This window comes from Pseudomyrmex gracilis, unplaced genomic scaffold, assembly GCF_002006095.1.
Source record: "Pseudomyrmex gracilis isolate BER0280 unplaced genomic scaffold, ASM200609v1 scaffold_427, whole genome shotgun sequence".
In the NCBI taxonomy this organism is placed as follows: Eukaryota; Metazoa; Arthropoda; class Insecta; order Hymenoptera; family Formicidae; genus Pseudomyrmex; species Pseudomyrmex gracilis.
Window position 1 is genome coordinate 42,906 of NW_018021011.1, and position 20,264 is coordinate 63,169.

Below are 20,264 nucleotides of genomic sequence, written 5' to 3' on the forward strand. Positions count from 1 at the left end.
ACGTGACGAACGATATCGTTCGCGACACGTAGAGTAACACCTAATAATAGCGGCTGATGAAAATGCGCGCGACTATAGGTTTTCTTCTTAAAATCTCATTCTATTCTTTTATTACTCCTCAGACGATTGTTGTAAAAAGCGATTATCCATTTCTGAAGAGACAACGCGTGAATATAAGAGCTTGAGAGGGAAGCTCAGTTGAATAACTGATGAATTTTGAGATTAACACATAAATTAATCTTGAACTTCTGTAATAATGTGAAACGTGGATATAACACATTATCTCTCTCTCTCTCTCTTTTTCTCTTTTGCAACATTGTTGAATAAATTTAAAATGCATGTATGTTTATTGTACCATTGAAACGTTACGTCGCTTCATGCGCTCACTATAGTTTCAATTACGTTATTCAATGCGCATTTGATACACAATACGATATCATTTTGCATGTACTGGCTATTGTCGTCGGGAATGGATGGTAAAGCGAGTGTAACGGGGAGGAAAACTCGGAAGCGTCGTGAGTACACAACGCCAAGCACCGTTATTGCACTCACTCGTACGTGCCACTGTAACTTCTTCTAGCGTGACGATTCGCTGCCGCCTGCTTCTCTCTCACGTGCGCGACATTTTATTAACACTGTGTGTTTCAAAATCGCGACGCGTATCCGCCCGTATTTCTCACGTCGCGTATATATATCACACTCGCAAATAGTTATCGATTGCAAAATCTCGATCCGCGCGCAGCCGGATAACGTGAATTTTTGAGAAACACCGTTTGCTCACAACGCGCGCTGAAAAATAGATCGTGCCACACCATCTCACCGCGTTCGTCTCGAAACGCGAAAGCAAAGGATTCGTGTAACATGTATGCGTTCATCAGATTTTTGTTTGTTTAAAACTAACAAAGAGAGGGGATGAGTAATAAAAGGGAACGCGACTTTTTTCTTCAGGTTTTTGTTTTTCTCAGTATCACGCTCGGAGATATGATGGATCTGACAAGAATATCGCTTTTCACACACACTGCATCCGCGCGCCATGCTCGCGTGGATGCTGCGGAGTCTGTCATTAAAATCCGTTCGCTTGTAACTTGATTGAAACGGGAAAAAAACAGTCGAGGCACGAAGATTTGAAGGCATGTAAAAAAATCTGCACGATGTAATGTGATGTTGCTCCGCTCCGCATTTTTTAAGTCGATTTGTCTAAACCAAAATATTATTTGGAGAAAAAAGTTTCATCATTTAATTTGATACAATTAATTGTTGTGATATCACGGCATTATTAACAGTAATGGCGTAAATTTTTTTTTTTTTTTTAAAAAGAGTAATATTTTTTGTAAATGTTATGAAATTCTCAAGTTTTCCGTTGTCTGAGAAAAGATGATGAAAGACCGTTTTAGTGAACGAAATTTTGCTAGGAAGGAAGGGTGTTCTATTTCATTGTGGAACGGGCTATTTCCTCTCGAGTTCAGAAACTCCAAAGTGTAACGCGAAAATCAAGCGGCGTATCGTCGTCGCGATGGATGCTCGTAATAAGCGCCTTAATAGCGGCCGAGGTTATAACGACTATAACAATCATCGTAATCGTAACAGGCATAATAACCATAATGATCGCATAGGGACTACGATGATGGTACATCGACGCCGTTTGGCGTTCGAAGAAGCCAAGAATTTTGCGAAATTCGCGCAATATCTCCGTTTCACGTCGTCACGAAAAGAGCGAACGCCCCATAATTTTATTGCGAAATCACCGTGTTTCATGGAGCGGACTTAATTCGATGAAAGGTAATCCGTCGAAAGCCAAGCGGAGTGACCGAGCAAGATTCATTAATGCTCTATCTCTCTCTTTCTTCCTTTCTGAAACGACGCGCGGCTGATACAGCTGTGCACCTATATTCGCCCACGTGTAACACAGCCATGCAGACTTTCTGATCGCGATGCGGAAAGGTCAGGTTGATGGATGATGGCCAATTTTTCCCTCCGAGAGTCTTGACGACTGGCCGACGTAAGTGAAAATAAATAGTCTCCGACTCGGGACATATCGTCTTGGGAATCGTGCGAGACACCGTTAAATTCTCTTCTTGCGATGAAGATCGGCGTGACATTAGCCAATTATTAAGTAGTCTTGTGTCTTTTTTTTTTTTTTTTTATCTTTAATCGAGTTTCTTTCCATGTTCCCGACAGATCTTGTGAGATCATCATGCCTGGAATATAAACTGTCACTCGCTTTACCTTTATTGCGTTGAATTACGCCGTTTACACAGTGAAATCTCTATTAAAAAAAAAAAAAGAAAACGCTCTGTGTCTGTTCTTTCTTATTAATATTTAATTTAAAGCAAACGTCTGATGTTGACTTTGTTAATTAATAAAATTTATATTGGTTGACGGTACACCGATCTTCTTGAATTTGCGACAAAAAAAAAACAGTAATTATCAACATCATGGAAGTATCAACATCAGATAAATATAATTGCTCTAAGTGGATTTTTTATCGTTTTGCGCGATTGCTCTCTTAAAGCGTCCTCTTATGCGTTAAAAAATTAATGCTCCTAATAAACGCAATTCGTCATCAGTATGAAGCGGCGCTGAGTTTTCCTCATAAAACAAATCGCCAGTAGAGTCAACGGAAAGAAGCTGGAAGAAAAAGCGTAGCTCGATTCTCTTGTGCCTGAACAAATACCCTCGCTGATTTACATTTTAATGGATCTAAATTGAAATCTGGTGGGGAGAGGAAAAAGGAAGGGAGAGAGAAAGGGAAAAAGAGAGAGAGAGAGAGAGAGCGCACTGAGATAAATTGCGCCGCTCGCGGTCATATAGCGTGTCCTTTTAAAGACCTATTTATTTTTTATCACTTATTGCCGTCGCGGATGTCGCGTTGACGCGACGACGAGTCTTCTCTCGTAACCGTCTCGCTCGTCCCAGCATGACGCCTTCTACTCAGTTTCCGCTCGCGTCGCTGGGGCAACTGTAAATTACTAATTATCCTGAGACAGCTTCCAATCTTAACTGCAGCAAGCAGAACACTTCCGCTTTTTAACCGTTCGAGTGGGCGCTTCAAGGGTCACGTTGCGCGTTTTGCGCTTGCGTAACATTTTCATTACGCCCGCGCGACAAGCTCGCCGGATTTGGAACGGACAAGTTTTAATTCTCGCAATTGCAATTAGAAACGACCGTTCCGTTCGCGTTGCAATATTACGTAAGACGCGGCACTTTTGTCACAATCGAATTTTGTTTCGTAATGAAACACAGGAGAGATCAGTGGAGATTATTACATCCGAGATTGTGCGATCGCGAGGAAATTCGCTACAAAATAACACCGCAAAAGCGATTTAACGCTACATCGAGCTTATTCTGCGTTTCGTTGCATCTCCAATCACGGCAGGTCATCGAGAGCGAATGGCAATCTCCGACCAGACCACCGTTCGCACGATAATCGATTCCTCGTCTTCTTAGCGGTAATTTACGAGGGGTTCGAATATTCTGGGAGCAGTTATCGACCTCTCCGGCAGCGTTCGCGCGAACGTCAAGTCGTTCGGCCCAGTGCGTTTTCAACAGGGATGTCAAGAACGGCTTGGCCGCAGATGGCACGGACGATGAAGTTCGCGTCGAAAATTAGTTTTATACGATTGGTACACCTTATGGAAATCCGCGGGCCTTACTTCTATTCCGGATGATCTCCGCAGTCTGTGTGACGAACTGCGGAGACGGATTGTTAATCGCGTTTGTAACGTAAAGTACTTACCAAGGAGGTGATAAGATAACTGTGATAGTCACTCATCATTCCGATCTGCTGCGCCTGTTTCAGCACGTCGTAGATCCTTTCGGTAGAACAGTCCAACACAATGTGCGACTCCGCAGAGTTCTTAATTTGCTTCAATAGCGGTCTGAAACAGAAAATAACAGTTTGTTTGTTTAAAATAATTGTTTTGTGTAAAAATAGAAAAAATATTTGATGATATTTGTTAGATAAATAAAACAGGAGAAAACGAAAGTCAAATATATAAAGACACATTAGCTAGAATTAAAAAGCGCGGAAAATAGACACCGACAAAATAATTGTTCGAACGTGAACTTCACTTGCTCGCGTACGATAGCGTTTGCTCGTTTTCTTGCGTTGTTTCTGAGAGCGATTCCGATTCTGGGCATGCCCTTCCGCCGTGTATCACTGATAAAAATTTCATATCGCCGTCGGCTGCTCTTCGGCCTCTCGGCCGTTCTTCGGGTTCCCTCTTGCTTCCCGTCATTCAACATGCACGATAATGCGAATCTCCTTATGCAGCCCGTGGAAGTCGGGCACCCCCGACTCGCCGTGAGAATTTTTCATGCTCTATGCATAATTTAGCGAAAGTGCCCTTTATGCGCGCGTTGCTCTCGCAGTCGTATCGTTCTGTGAATTTTATAACGCTCCTTCCCCTTCGCCTCTGCGTCGCTGGTGGTGACGATTTCGTCTCTTTCAGCGACTTGCGTACTTTATCGAACGATATGAAACGTAGAACGGAAGAGAGTGTTGACATCAGAGGGAATTCTCGTAGTTTCTCGTACAAACAACTATGGAGATTCCCTATGGGGATCGGATAGCAATATCTTATTTCTCGGTGTTAAAGCAAATCGGTATATTGGAGGAAATCGATTTCTCGAATGAATGTCAAATTATAGTGTTATATCTTCGCGTCAATAATTTTCTTAGCGCGCGCGCGAACAAGATGCAACAACATATAGTCCGGAAAATTAGATCTCACGATTGTAACATAAGACTAATGTTTCAATCAAATTAAATTAATTCTGTTGTGTGTTATTTAGAAACAAATCTTTCGAAATTACAACGTCACTTTGCGACAATTTTTTCGTAGTTTGCTCTGGTAGGTAATAAGCGTTCAACAACATCAAGTATTTCGTGCAATATCTCTGTCTTTAGGGTAGCTTTACGATATTACATCTGGGAGATAGCCGTGAAACGCTGCGCGCGAAATATACTGCAACATCATTTCGGTGTCTCGACGTCGGTTACCCGCATTTTGTCACCTTTTAGCTTCCTAAGGGTTTACCGTGTTTTCATCGAGGTGGCAGCTCTGGCTCTTACTCGAAACTACCCCAAGGGTCTTAGTGGCTGGTTAAAGCCTGAGAAATTCTCCTTATAACTTTTTCAACACTGAACACGGACATCAGTTAGTCGGTCACTCACGGTTGCGCAGCGTGTTTAAAAATATATACCTGCGTTTAATAATAAAAACGTGTAAGCAACACGTAAATCTTGCTATAATAATCGATGTCATTAATCTACAACGACAATTTTATCGAAAGAAAAAACAAACAAACAATGAAGACAATATTCGCTCTCTGAAGAAAAAAATTTAAGTATCTTTATTATTTATTTACACACAATCGGCAATTAATATGATAATCACGAATATTTCATTTGCTGTTAGTGCTGTCATTATTATGCGATTGTAATGACTGTCATTCTAAATTAGTTATCGCGCATCGATTCTAAGCTACGCGTATGTTTGAACACGTATTGCAATAGTCATATCGCATTATGTGATAACCTGAGGTGGACATTTATCCGGCATCAAGGGTTAATGCATTGTATACGCGCGCGTTCAATAATTTGGTACGCGGCAATCGATTTCGCAGGCTTATGTGACGATAATCTCTCTTCATATGTGAAATTCTTCGAACGTGTCAACAAGAAGAATAACTTCGATCGCAGGTATAATTGATTGCAAATATCTTTGTACACAGTATAAGATACGCGCAGTACAAACATTGTCAACGATAAGAAATCGCTTCGAAAGAAACGATCCTCCGTGTCCTAAGATTCTTTTTCTCTCGTCATAATATCTTCTTGAGAGAAAGAGAGAGAGAGAGAGAGAGACAGAGAGAAAGAGTAAGAGAAAGAATCAAACAGCCTAACATCTTACGTTCGTTCACTTCGTCTTCGTTCTCTTTCCGCAAGAAAAGACCACTCGTTGTGGTACTTTAGTCGACCGACGTCGTTGATGCTTCACGGATAGTTTCCGAGAAGTAGCTCTCGCGACGGTGTAGTCTAGTCTGCTGCGAGAGGTTGCGTGTAAGATTGAGAAACAGCTCTCTCTCTCTGAAGGAATTTTTAATCTTCCATAATACGAAGAAGGAGATTTGTGCGAATCAATATTACAAATCCCGTGATACTTTAATGTGAGATAAAAGCTAGAAATTTGAAGCAAAGTTTATACAATTGCCGTATAAAATATAAATAAATAAATAAGTAACCGAAAAAAAAGCTTAAAATGTATAATTGCACAATGAATTTTATAATAGGTTAATTGTCTATATTTTTGTTGCTATAGACAATAGCCGCTTCAACACGATAATTATTTTATATCAGATACGCGAGATTGAGATGCGAGTTCGCTTGATTTACAACGATAGAACGTGAATTGATGAAAAATGCGTTCGGCAATTCGATACGTTCGGTAATCAATATCGTCGACGTATTACGCGCTGCTCCAATATTTGCTTTTCATCAAGGAAGTGCAAAATGCCGAGGATATGTCGATTTTCTCCACGATCTCGCCAAATGAATGACACAATTTTTCCCGCGATGGCGCAAGAAACTGCCAGAACTGCATGTTTAATCACGCACGATTTTTCAAAGCGAAATATCGCACCTCGACATGCTGACATTTGACACGTAGTTTTTGTAAAAAAAAAATAAAGAAAACAAGCCATTTGCTGACTATATATATATATATATATGTTCTGTTTTTAATTTCTACTCGGGATATTTTATACTTTAATAAATGTATAAAATACAAAGAGCCATTGTAAATATTATCAAATGTTCAAATGTACAATGCTTTGCGTTAGCTTTATTTTATATATCAGTGATTCACTCGGTAATTAGTAGAACAATATGTTGAAATCAAACGAATCAATGTATATAAAAACATTTGCGAGAAAATTCAATTAAATTGCTTTATTACGACTGTCACACGTTACGGAAACAATACTTGTATTTCGTTCCTTGGACGTTTCACGTGTTTCAGGTTTCAGAAATGTTTTTATCGTCTCAGGAAATATCTTCAAGTAATAAAAGTAGCACAGTGCGCCATCGATATTATTGTGTGCGGTACATCGACAAGTTTTCTCTTTCATTGATTTTAATCCGTTCTTCTTGGGTTTGTAATTCACTATCGATGAAGACCTTCGATATCTCCTTGAAATAACAGTGATTGCAATACTAGTGTCTTAATGACTGAAAGAAAGAAGATTATAAAAAAAACAAAACCAAATATGCGTGATGGTCAATCGACAAACAAATCTCTTTGCGGTTCTTAAATATATTAAAGACACAAATATATTAAACTTTACGCGAAAAAGAAAGTTTTAGTATGGTTTTGTTTTTAGTGAAATAATATTCTTCGTACATATATATATATATTCAATCAAGAACAATCCATTGATGAAATTATCTGTTCTTCTTTGACCCGTTGGCTGGATTTCCTTAAGTAAGAATTCAACTTCGACCGAACGCTCTTGAGAGAAACGAAAGGATGAGAGGACCGAAGTAGAGGAAGATAAGTGAGCTTCCTGTGTTGATATCTACTCTTAGGTCGTCCTTAGGGAGAATCATTGCGTCAGTTACGGCATAGCTGCGCGTTATATCGTGTCTTTTCTTTCGGCAACCCTCAGGAGGCTGCTTTGATGCTGACTCGGATGAATTTCTCTTATAGAACCGGTCTCCGCAAAAAAGGATGCGATACTCCAGCGCGCAATACTTTGTCACAATGTCAGTCTGTTTCACGAGCTGTCTTGCTATCTTTGCGGAAACAAAACGCGGAAGCCACGCTCTCTTTGTTATATTACATCCGTTGTTTCAACGAACTATCAGCGCGAACGTCCAGTCTTAAAAGTCTTTCTGAAATAACATGTCGTCCTGCAAGCTCTGGTTCCGCGCGTGTATGTGTGTGTAAAACGGCTAATTAAACGTTTAAAAAAAAAAAAAAAAAAAAAAAAAATGATTTCTCTTTTCATTTGTCCAAGATATCCAAAGAAATTATAATGCATTTTCTCTTGTGTGTCTTTTCTGATATTAAAACGGCAAGTAGCGTATGAAAGTTCCGGCAGAAAAAATAGACGCTTACTTCCTCTTTTTACAAAAACATTGTACTTTAAAGATATTAATGGCAAAAGAAACCATCTCCTTGAGAGAGAAACAGAGAGATCTCGCTTTGCACTTTTTCTCGAGATAGGTAACGTCCGACTATAAGGGACGCGTTATTACGACACGCGTCGTCAACGTAAATTCGCCAAGAGATTCTTTATCGGGTGATGAAGTGTGTGACAAAAGAAAAGCAACAAGAAACATATAAGGCCTTACAAGCCATTTGCAGGATGTTTGTGCGGAAACTGTGCGTGTATATATATATATATATATACACACATGTAACGAATTCTACTTGTAAATTTTTACAAGTGAGTGTTTTTTTAATTGAAATCTCAATTCTTAAATTAGCGTTAACAACATTATCAGACCATCTTCGATGTATAAGTATTGCGAGACTAATTCCAAGTGCCTCGGTGGCCTAACAGGGAAGGCGATGGCACGGAAAGCCGGAGATTCGACTCCTGGCCGAGGAGTTTTTTTCGCAATATTTTAAAAATTAGTTAGGGGGATATCCGGGGTCTTTCGTATGTGAGATGCTAATCCAGCATCCCGTATGAATTTAAGAATTGAGATTTTAATTCAAAAAACACTCACTTGTAAAAATTTACAAGTAGAATTCGTTACATGTGTATATATATATATATATATACACCCACAGTTTCCGCACAAACATCCTGCGAATGGCTCGCAAGACCTTATATATTTCTCGTTGACAATTTCAACGAGCCTTAAGTCTTAATTGTTTAAAAGAAAAACAGTCGCGAACTTCGCGCCTAAACGCGCCAGATACGGGAGCGTTTCACGTGCTTGAAATTAAGGAGATAAGAACATTGTCTCAGGAGTAATAAAGGAGACGCGCGACTTATTTCCGGTTCTGTTCGCCACTCTTACCGCAAGAGTTGCGGTACAGAGATGCGCGACAGAACAAATTTTCTCGCGTCGCGTCGTCCTATAATTTTAAAGACGCTGCGAGATTCGCGCGAGAAAGCAAGATAAATATCTCTCCTCTAGCACAGGCGAGAGAGAGAGGACTTTTTATTCGTTCCAATCCTAAAGTTTTACTCGCGACACGAATTTCAAGTTCCTAAGACGACACCAACGTGCGACGCTCTTTAACGGGAACGATCCGAGAGGAAGAGGTAGAAGCGTCTAACTGCTTGATCATTGGACGCGGAAGATATATCGGACGCCGATTCTCTTGCGAATTCGCTGGTGAACAAAACTTCTCGGGAAGAAAGCGTTCTCTTTTTGTACTGCCGTACGCAGCAGCGAATATGTAAAACTCTATATTTTTCAAATAATTGTGCGATTAGATGATTATAATGTGCAGAATGCGTAATTGAGGAACGAATAATTGTGTCTTGTTTTGTTTAAATATAAAAATCTGGTTTTTTTTTATGAGACAGCGATTTTTATATATTCGCAGAAATGTTGCACGCTCTCGCGTGTCAGTTTGTGACAGTTTCCAAAACTGCTGTGGTACGTGTGAAATATGATTCTTACTTGCCACGTTCCGAGCCAGGATGGATCGTTCTGCCGGCTCTAGTCTCTCTTTCACGTCAGGCGCTGGACGAGTTATACGGACGCATATTCCGCTTCGTGGCGAAGCGAGAGACTCGCTCGTGCGAGCAAAAGCAACGAACGGCAAAGCTTTGGAGGAGCAAATGCGGAAACGCCCCATAAAATGGGGGAGAATAATTCCACTTCGCGGACGCGCGCGAGATTAATTTCGCTGCGAGGATTCAAAGTACGCGAGAGGTGGCGACACGACGACGACGGCTTTATTCTTCGCGCGCGCGCGCGCGCGCTCTTAATTTACGTTGTCCCGAAGATGTGACAGTCGCCGATTCATTCTTCTTTCGTGCCGGACGCTAATGAGTTAATTACGGCTCAGTCGCTCCGACAATCCTCGGTTAACTAACTTCATTTGCCTGTCTGTTTCTAGATCGCCAGCTGCCTTCATTGTGATATAAGTGGAAACGGAAAATTGGGTTAACCACAGTTGACACCCTCGGCACCGCGGCGAACTCAAGCTTGCAATGCCAAACACATAATGGCGACCGGACAATGTAACAATTTATTCGAGCACACTATGAACCAAGTTCTAAATGCGAATAGCATTAGTAGATGTGAGCTTTCGCATAGACGGACGCTACAGAATGAGTGTTAAAAAAGTTACTAATCATTAGAAAAAGCGTTAAAATGTCTTGTTACAAAAAAACGTTTTACGAATTAAGAGATTGATTGCGATAAAACGTTGACGCTCTGTACGTGTGTGGTGTATAACACATGTTTGTTCAAAGAGCAACAGCGCAGATTTGTCGTCTACGTACCAATGTGCTATACTTGACAATTTTTTTAACCACAAGAATTAATCGCGATTAGTTTTATAATTGAAAGACACTAATTGATAGCATACTTGAAGTACTACGACCGAATCAGAAGCTAGTATATAAAGTACTTGTGCTTATAATATATTATGTTTCACAAATTCTTTGTGCGCGCTTTGTTATCGTAACATTAATTACTTAGCGGATGCTCTATGAGAGAGTGTTTTTCCGACTTCGTTTCTCGATACTATACTACCTCGAAGAATCGTTCTTTTTTTTTTTTTTTTGGCGCCGAGTAAAAACCCGGTCGGAATACAGAAAAAATCGATACTTTGGCGACTACTGGACGAGTCGAGGCTGAAGATAAACCTGAAGAGGATCATTCAGATCGGGAGCGAAAACTACGTGAATAAAGAAAGTAATTTATTCCGCTTGTCTACGTCATCGGGAGGACAACGCGCCTGTACATTCCAGCCCAGAAATGCTTATCTGCGACAAAGTTACGATCATAGTTTGGAAAGAAGGTGGTGAAAAAAGTTCGCTTTGTTCAATAAATTCGGCTATTCGCGTATATTCGTAATAACGTGTTCGTTCGAAATATTTCTTTATTTCTTGCGCGCGCTATGTCGTGACGCCGTTTGTTTGATCATTGTTAATATTCAAATGTAATTTTGCTATGTTGTTGTTATTGTTTGCTGTGATTGAAATCGTAGTGTGTGAGAGACAAGCGCGACACGATGACCTTATGACACGTGATGCGTTTTACGATCTATTTGCGAAATTAAAAAAATCGACTGTTTTGCGCACAGACACACAGTTCTACTTCGCAGATCTCCGTCTGCCTGGATTTCTATTTTTCTAAAATCTGCATCCGATTGACTTTTTTCTGCACGACACATATAACGCAACTGAATGATAGAAAAATAAGCGAAAAGGTCCCGATCGGAACGTCGAGCATCAAACATACCGAGTGGCGAAATAACGCGCGTCTGCCGAGCATTTCGTAGGATATATTGCTGCGCCGTTGCGTAGGGAATTGCGCAATAACTTTCCAATCTTGCAAAGAATGCGTAGAAAGAATTGTCTCTTTGACAGATAGATAACAGCGGGGTTTGTGATCAATCTACACACACGCACACACACACACACATACGAGCGGATGCTCTGATGATACAGAGAAAAAGTAGTGTATCGTAAAATCTAGCAGCTGTCTTTTTGTCAAAGTTTCGTCTTTGAGAAGCACATTCGTCAGAAATGTGTAAGGGATTCAAGTTTCTCGACTATTCTTACACTTTGCGCTTATGCATCTCATTTTCGCGCGCGCAGTGGTTTCATCCGTCAGCTCCGAAGTTTCTCTCTATGTGGCAGTCCGTTTACGTGCTCGCCAAGTTCCCCGTGAAAACGCAATTCGTGTAACGCATTGAGCATATAGACGATAGAAACTTGTTAAACGCCGAGTTTTATTGCGCTTCTTCTTATTCCGTACACGTCACAGTGCGGGAAATAGCTCGGCCGCCAAAGTTTCGAAACCGTCGGAGTATTGTAAATTTTCCCATTGTTTTGCGCCAAGACTTGCGCGATCTTCGTAATCTCTGCAAGAACGATTCCGCCGACCTGTGTCCCAAAAAGTGCTCTGAGCTTACAAATTATTTACCCTCGTGCCTTCGCGGCGGCTTGAAAGGTGCCCTCCCCGCGTTTTGCGAGCGCGCTTCTTGCTTCGTTAATAATGTTATATCACGGCAAGTATCGTAAAGCAAGACAATTCCACTCGGTAACGAGGAAACGGCAGAAACCAAGGAAACGTGAGATTCCTTAACGGTCGCGCCAGAAAGTCTGTTAAAATTTTTAACGATTAAGCATTTTTCACAAGCACTCACAAATCTTTATAAAGACTTTTAATCGATATCTCTTATGGGAGAAATGTGCGAGTGACTACACATTTTTATCGCTCGAGAGAAAAACGATAATTCTTTTTCGTTTTATATTCCACAATCCGAACACGACCAAATAATCTCATCTTCAAGAAATTATTTTCTCCTTTCCGCAAATTTTATTCTCTGTCAAAACAGTTTTTCCGATTCTCGTGTCAGAAATATGAAAGGGTGATGTCGTTTGAATCTATTCTTAAGTACTTGGTTTTGGCGACCTCTCTTATAGCTCTCCGCGGAAAACACTGCGCGACACTGCGCGGGCATTACTCCTGAAGACCGGTCCACGCGAAATGAGGTTTCCATCAGTTAGTTTGCAAATTCCCACGAGTTACTTGGTCGCACAACAACGGAGTTTCGGTACGAGAGTCGTGCTTAAACTCGCGTTAGCGCGATCGGGGTGATTCGAGTTAAACTTTTGCCGGAAGTGGAACCCGCGCCTCATCTTCAAGATCGCAACATCAAAAACACACGCGCGCGCCTCCAAAATAAAAGCAAAGATATTTAAAAAATACTTTGTTACGTATAATAAATTACATAGGCGAAATTAAACTGAAACTTCTCAAGACGAAAACAATTTTGCCGAATATTATAATTCGTTCTTCTTTTATTCACATCAAAGTAATTAACGCATTCTCGCAAAACTAATCGATAGCGATTATATGAATTTATAGCAACGAACGCCGAATGAACTCCTAGAGAATTTTAAAAAAAGATAAAGGCTTTAATTGCTACGTGTATCAATTGCCTATAATTTTTCTCAGCAAAGCTATAGGAAATCAATACCTTTAAGCATCTTGACTGCTTTTCTTCTGGCATTCGAAAAGCTGGGATTGTTAGCGCAAGATAAAGACGTTTTTATAACATTTGCTTTTTCCCGTTTTCGCGACTTTTAATCCCCGCGGATTGAAGACCGCTACTTTGTACTAGCGGAAACGTCAGATTTAGTCATACATCAGCAAAACATTTTCTTGTCAACCACTCGGAAAATATGACCGTGCGCAACCACTTAAGAAATTGTATAAGAGACACGATGCATCATCGTCCTTCGGGAGACGCTGTTCGAGATGCGTGATCGATGTTGTAATATCTCAAGAACACGTATATTGCTAATAAACTCGAATCTCTCATTTCTTTAGTGCGCGCGCGCGTGTGCGTGTGTGTGTGTGTGTGTACATTGTAATTTGCTTTTCATTTTTATAAGTTATTTGCTAAATTGTTTTAACACCCCACAGGAAATTGAAAATAAAATAGTATCATACATATAAATAACAAATTTATGGAATATCAAGTGTTGACAATTGATGATATTTGCGCGCGAACGAGACGTGGTGATGCAGTTGTTGTCGCGCTCAAGGATTGTTGAGAGCACAGCACTGATAGCAAAGTTTCAGTTATAAATTGTGAAACTGCACCGTTTCGATATGAGGCGATGGCTGAATAAAGCGGCTTTTGTGCGCACGATAATATGCAGCTTTTGAAAGAGCCGAGCGGTTGATGGACGATGGTAATATCTGCTGTACGTCGCGGCATGAAAAAGGTACGAGTGCTAAAAACTCGGGAAGGTCAGTAATAGCGTTACGTATGTTAATACTTCATGTATGACGTCGCCGAACGGTTCTTTTATCTCAATAAGTCACGAAGCGCGCATATTTCGCGTAATGTTTGAATTAAAGCAAAAATTGAGTTATCGATAACGCGTCGTTCTCCGAGCTCGTTAATGGCAATCGGACCCGAACGCGAATCAAAAATTCTGTCCGTAACGCAAGTAACTTCGAAATTTGAATAACGGTGAAAGAAACGCCCGAAAAATATAAAGCTCGTTAAAGGTTTCTTTATTAAAGTATTAAAATTCAAAGCTCATGCGCAAACTTGTAAAAATCTCTCACATACATGTTAAACAGATTAATACAAAATCCAAGCACTATGTCAAAGAACAGAGTATAAAACGTGTGCACCCTGAGCACACGGGTGCATACTTGTGTATACGCGAATTGAGTGATATTCAAGTAATATTAGAAGAACAGACAACTTTATTGCAAATGTCCTGGTATTTCACATACGCGTTGCGAAAGAACTCCACTTGAGAGCTCGTACAGTTAGGAAAAGAGCGCGTCTAGGCACACTCTTATATTATCCTCCTGTTTATCTTGTCGTCGTAAGTACACGAACATAAACAGTATTTCGTGCGGAACATTGCCTACACACACCGTAGGGTAATGGAAAACCGCGTGTCTTGCGCGCAACATTTTTATTGCGACCAACAAAACAAGGAAAGAAAAACGTGCGAACTTTGTTTCGCGCGACGTTACGACAATTTATAAAGTCTCGCCTTATTGCAAATTGATCCTGCTCGCTTAACACAAAACGGTGGCAATTAAGTAATTCGTCTCTGTAATTTATGCGGAAAACTTTACGTCTCGTTAATAGTTGAGAGCTCCACAAGTGAGCTCGTGCGTTTCTTAATCGCGTTTGCTGCTTATGAACTTACGAGCGTCAACAAGTAGTCCAACATTTGTTGTGTCACCTTAAACTTGGCGTCTCGAAATAAAATATTCGCAAGTCGAACGAAAACGTCTCCTCATAGCAATTTTAGCGTACATAATTATTTGTAAATATCTATTATTGTAATGAAAAAATAATATTGATTGTATTTTCTTTAATTTTAACACATTGTATTAATTATATTTTCTTTAATTTTAAAATATTGTACAAACTTGTGTTTTTTTCTAATATCGTCGAGATCAAACAACTTTTCTATAATTAGATAGACTCGCATTGTCAAAAAATAATGAAATGTTTGATTTAATTAAATGTTCATTACATTATTATCTCATATTGTTTCGTGTAATGACGTTTTTTTTTTGTCGTCAAATATGACTTGTCACGATATAAACCTGTCGATTAGTCTAGAGTAATTTAAAGTTCAGATGAGACCGAAAGAAATTGAGTAGATCTTGGTTGTGGAAGTTTTCTAATTAATCGACGAAGACTGGCATAGCGGTCACGGCTGATGAAAAATTCTATCATTCGCTTTCTCAGACCGCCACTGGGGAGAAATCCAAAGATGAGGACCGAGATTATGGTCGACAGGAGATTGCCGACTACATGAAGAGAAGAGGCAGGTGCGAGGCAGAGCTCTAACTCCATCGGAGCTAAATCGGAGTCTTGCTTTCAGCAAGCTATTGCGGAGCCTCGTTAAAAAGAAATTGACCCGTGTGATCGATATCATCTACCGAATCTCGGGGAAAGTCTTGCTCCCCCGGTTGCTATTCCTCGAAGGGGAAGAAGCGCGTCGTGGAATGCAACGGAAGACCCATATAAATTAAAGCGCGCTCGCACACGCGCACGCTATATCGAAGAAGCGAAGAGAGCGACCGACCTCTATCTGTCGACGACAGCTACTTTATCGGAAAACCAATTTTTCATGGATTCGTTCCGGCTCTCGTAACACCTCATATCGGGGAGTCGTGCTCAATACAGGGGAGGCGCACACTTTCCGTCACCAAACTGTCAATCCGATGCAGCACACGGAGGCTGTGAAACGAATTGCTTTTCATGGGGATCAATCGCCGTGTCGAATTTTATCAAGTTGCGATGCACGTTGATATTACGCACTTATTGGTAACTTCGAAGAATATGCAAACAATCTGTGTGTTTATAATATCACACGGATAGAAGAAGCCGGAAGAGAAGATGGCGGGAACGAGGTGCGAGAACGGCAACGGTAAATAAAATTAATTTCACGCTAACGAGCGTTTCACGAGTTTGAGAAGAGTGTTGCGAAAGGGTGACTTCGCGCGCCAGCAGTTACCCCGTACTCCATTCAGTGTGAACTGTACTCGACTCCACGGCGTCCATCGAGATGCATATAACTTACACGCAACCACTAACGGCCAAGACCATTTCTCATCCAGACTACCGCTACACTATGGAAGAGAGAAGGTTGGTAGCGGAGAGGTATGGCGAGGCACGCGAAAGCAAGGCGGCAGAACCGCCAAGCCAGCCAGAAGAATCCATTCGACGAAGGTAACGGATGAGGCGAGGAAGTTTGCACGGCGATAACTCATCGTTCACACCTTATTTACCTAGTCGTCCGCCGCTTCTGCCTAGTCGATCGTTCCTGCGCCTCTACAGTTCGACGGAATTGAATTTTAACACGAATATCCTTTCAAACGGTGGATTCCCGTTAACACTTGAACGACGTTATTTTCCTCAAAATTGAGTTTTTAATGATTCTGTATACATACATATATATATATATATATATATATATACACACATACACGTTAACGTTTTTAATTACGTATGTATCAGAGGTAGAACTTTTTTTGAAGCTCTGTCTTGCTCATAAATCAGAAAATACTTCCGTGATAAGGACTTACTTTGTTTTTTGTATTTGAGGAATCACGCAAGTGGAGGTAGACAACTGAGAAACGACGATGGCGAGCAAGTCGTCATCGCAACGCGACATTGCGGAAAACCGTGCATCATGCCGTCACATATTTATATCTCTGCGCACGGTACAGAGGTAGAGGAGGAGTAGGAGGAGGAGAAAGGGGATCGTGGCTTATCGCCTCGAGATTGCGGCTAAATCTCTCCCCGGGGTGCAAAGCGCGCGCGTACGCGGGAAGTTCCGGGTTTAACAAACGGTTGCTCGCGATAAAATTGCTCGTCGCCAGAACCGGCGCCGCGCGAGAGGAAGTTCTCGACTGTCGTCGCGCGGCTGCATTCGCCAGAAATTCCCGGCGTAGCTTGTTCTCCGCGTCGTTTTATAATCGTCGCTCTTATTTCCATCGTTAGCAAGTCCGTATGATTCTCGAGGAAAATAGGAAAACGTTGTTTGTAACAGCATCGTCACAGTTTATTACAACGAAGAAATGTCTATTTAAAAAAGTCATTCTTTTTTATGTCCACACACGTGAACATTTTCTGTAAATTATCAGTATAAAACTATTTTTACGATTGTTGAATCCTTTACTTCGTGTAACTCGATTACAAGCTCAATTCTCGTATCTCAGAAAGAAAAAAAGTGAATTTTCCTGATTTTATCAAATTACTACGAATTCTTCAAATTGTACTCGAAGTTTAACTCCGGTATATACGCGGTGCTTGTTGTTAAATACGGGAGAATTGATTGTATCGTTGCGAAATGTAGCGCGCAACAGAGGAAAACCGGATGCGATGCGCGCGCGCGCGCGCACGCCAAGGTTCAACCGTGCCCACTTTTACGCTTGAATTAACATACTCATTTGTTTCCCCCGAGAGGAAGCTCGCTTTAATCCCCCGGCGGACTCGCCCTCGAGAGTCCCCGCTTGTACATCGCGAGATGCAGATGCAGCCGGATGCGCTGGAAGGGCCATATTCCTGGAAGATTATTCATAGTATATCTACGTCGCTATACTTGATTCCTCGATCCTCGGTACATCAGCCCCGCAACAAAGATTGCGTTTACGTGAGCGCCTTATCTCGTTAGTGAATGCGCGAGTGTTGTCGACGGGTTTAACCTTCCGAACGAAATTGCCACCGGGAGAAAACGTATTATGCTCGTTCGCGTCGTCACTAAGTGAAAAAGTTTAATTTGTTTCTTCCGCTAAAATAAATGTTCACTTTTCATGTGCAAATGCTCGGTGGTTTCCGCTCGGTGGTTTGTTTTCATTGCTCGGTTCAAATATCGTTTTCTTCGAAAACGTATTTTTCCCTTCTCTTCCGCATTTGTATATCTTTTTATGGGATATCGATAGCGCGTCCGTCGCGCTCCGAACCCATTACATATTTTTATCCGCGGTTTATCGCTCTTAAAACACCGGTTTTAACTTTATGCGTATCGTTGCTTATCCTCGTCACGTATCTCAAACTCGATTTCATTGCTGATCAAACATTTATCGTACAAGTTTGTAAAGTGGCTGAAATCTGAAATCCCCTCGTTGCTTACACTCGCAAAGAGAGATCCCATCTAAACACGACGGGCACATTGATGTTCACGTATACACGCGCACACCCAAATACTTTTCCTTTTCATAGTGGTGGTTTTAGTACCGTAGGGAGAAATTACCGCAAGGGCAAAACAACCGGAATCATAAAACGCGATGTTAGGACCGCCAAGTTCGCACTGTTAAGCAAATTCATAGCCTCAACGAGGAAATGTTCGTTCGAACGTACATTTCTGTTTGAAGAAGGAAAAAAAAAAAGAAATATAGGACGCGTAAAATTATTTCAGCTTAATGATTTTACGACAACTGTCAAGAGATATTTTTTTGTATAAACGCGAGTATTCAATTTACTTATCTAAATACTCAGGCGCTCTCTCTTTTATAACACCTGGAATTATTTCCATTCGCGATATCGATTCCGTCTTGCTTCTCTCTAACATAAATTGAATTTGTTATCGAAAATCATCGAGAGGAAAGAAAATATGCGTTCTCGTCTCCTCTGTCGATCGAAAGAAAAACTTCCGCGCGAAGTTTCGCGGAAATGATTCTAATTGACTTGGCGGACACGACGGGGAAAGAAAAGTATGGTATTCCTCGTGATTACATAAGATATACCACTACGGTCGGCGTTCCTTTGATCAATCGGGTGTTCGAGTCGGCGGAAAACGTGACGTAAGATTTGCCGGACCAGCCGTGCGAACCATCCACCCCGACGAAACTATCAACCCCAAAGTTCGTGTGGCCAGGACGGATTGGACGATGCGTTTGAAGTCTCTCGAGAAGGAAGCTCCTTATCATCATGCCGGTCGTATAACTGCAGGACGAGTCCGGACGTATATATCTTGCGAAACTGAGTGTTTCCACACGGCCGACTTCGAAACATTTCAATTACTTATGCTGCACCAATCCTCGTGCGAGCGAGCGAGCGCGCGCGCGCGCGTGGTTTCCTTCCATCTTCCCGTTTCTCTCCATTAGGCGAGTGACTTAGCCGGAGCGACGGCGGCGGCAGGCAGCGAGCCTTTCGCAGTTCGTCTTCGTAGTAGTACGGGTTATCTTAGAATCTTCGAGCGACTTCGATATAGACGAGAAACGTTTGAGTTACCGCTTGACGAACCTTCGCGGTCTCTTGAATCTGCGAGAGATTAAGCGCCGTTGAACGTAAACCCGGTGTTGGTCGCGATATTAGTCGCGATGTTAGTCGCGGGGAAACTCGCGCAAACAGATGTTAATTCTCAAGCTATTTAACTCTTTGATTATAAAATCTCAGTGACTGTTTTGTAGTTTGTTTTAATTTTGTTGCGTTGTGTGAATAAAGACATTATTATTTAATCGTTTCTTTTTTCTCTTTTAGTTTTGACAATTGTTCGCAAACGTGCGAAGGGTTTTTTCAAATGATTTTTTGTCTCTCTTCCGCCTTTGACGATGCACTTGTTGCACAGAGAAGAATACCATTCGCGAATATCAGCACGCGATATTATCCGAAACGTGTTGAGAGTGGTTTTCGGAGCGGTCATCTCTCGCTTGGTTGCGCCTGCTGGAGATAAAGTTTTATATCACTGTCAGCTGCGAAGTGCACTGGCACTGTTTGCTCTCTGGCAAGCGGTTTAACCGCCGGAGCTGTATCGCCCTGTAAAACTCTCCCCTTTTCGCGATTTTCCGTGTTCGCTCTCTTTTCCGCCCCAAGTGTTCTCCACGATAAAGCGTGATCCTGTCGATCCGATCGTGAGCCGTTTCTCTCACAGAATCTCCTCTTGTGAAAGCCCGGACACTTTCAGGCGCGTCCGCTCGTTCAAAAGTCACACACAGCTTCAGAGATAATCTCTTTCGCTCGCGTGAGTTTCTACAGAAATCAGTACATAGCCATTATGCGCCAGTGTAGCGCGCTCTTATCTCACCGCTTTGAGAATTATCCCGTATTCATGTGTATCGA

General features: G+C 41.4%; 1 protein-coding gene across 1 annotated transcript in view; it reads right to left on the reverse strand.

Moving 5' to 3' along the window:
* LOC109860621 overlaps positions 1 to 20,264 on the reverse strand; it is a 68,040-nt gene that overhangs the window by 31,336 nt on the left and 16,440 nt on the right. The window contains exon 3 of the mRNA XM_020439850.1: positions 3,737 to 3,878. Coding sequence (XP_020295439.1) covers positions 3,737 to 3,878 — 142 coding nt within the window. The remainder of the gene's footprint in view (positions 1 to 3,736; positions 3,879 to 20,264) is intronic.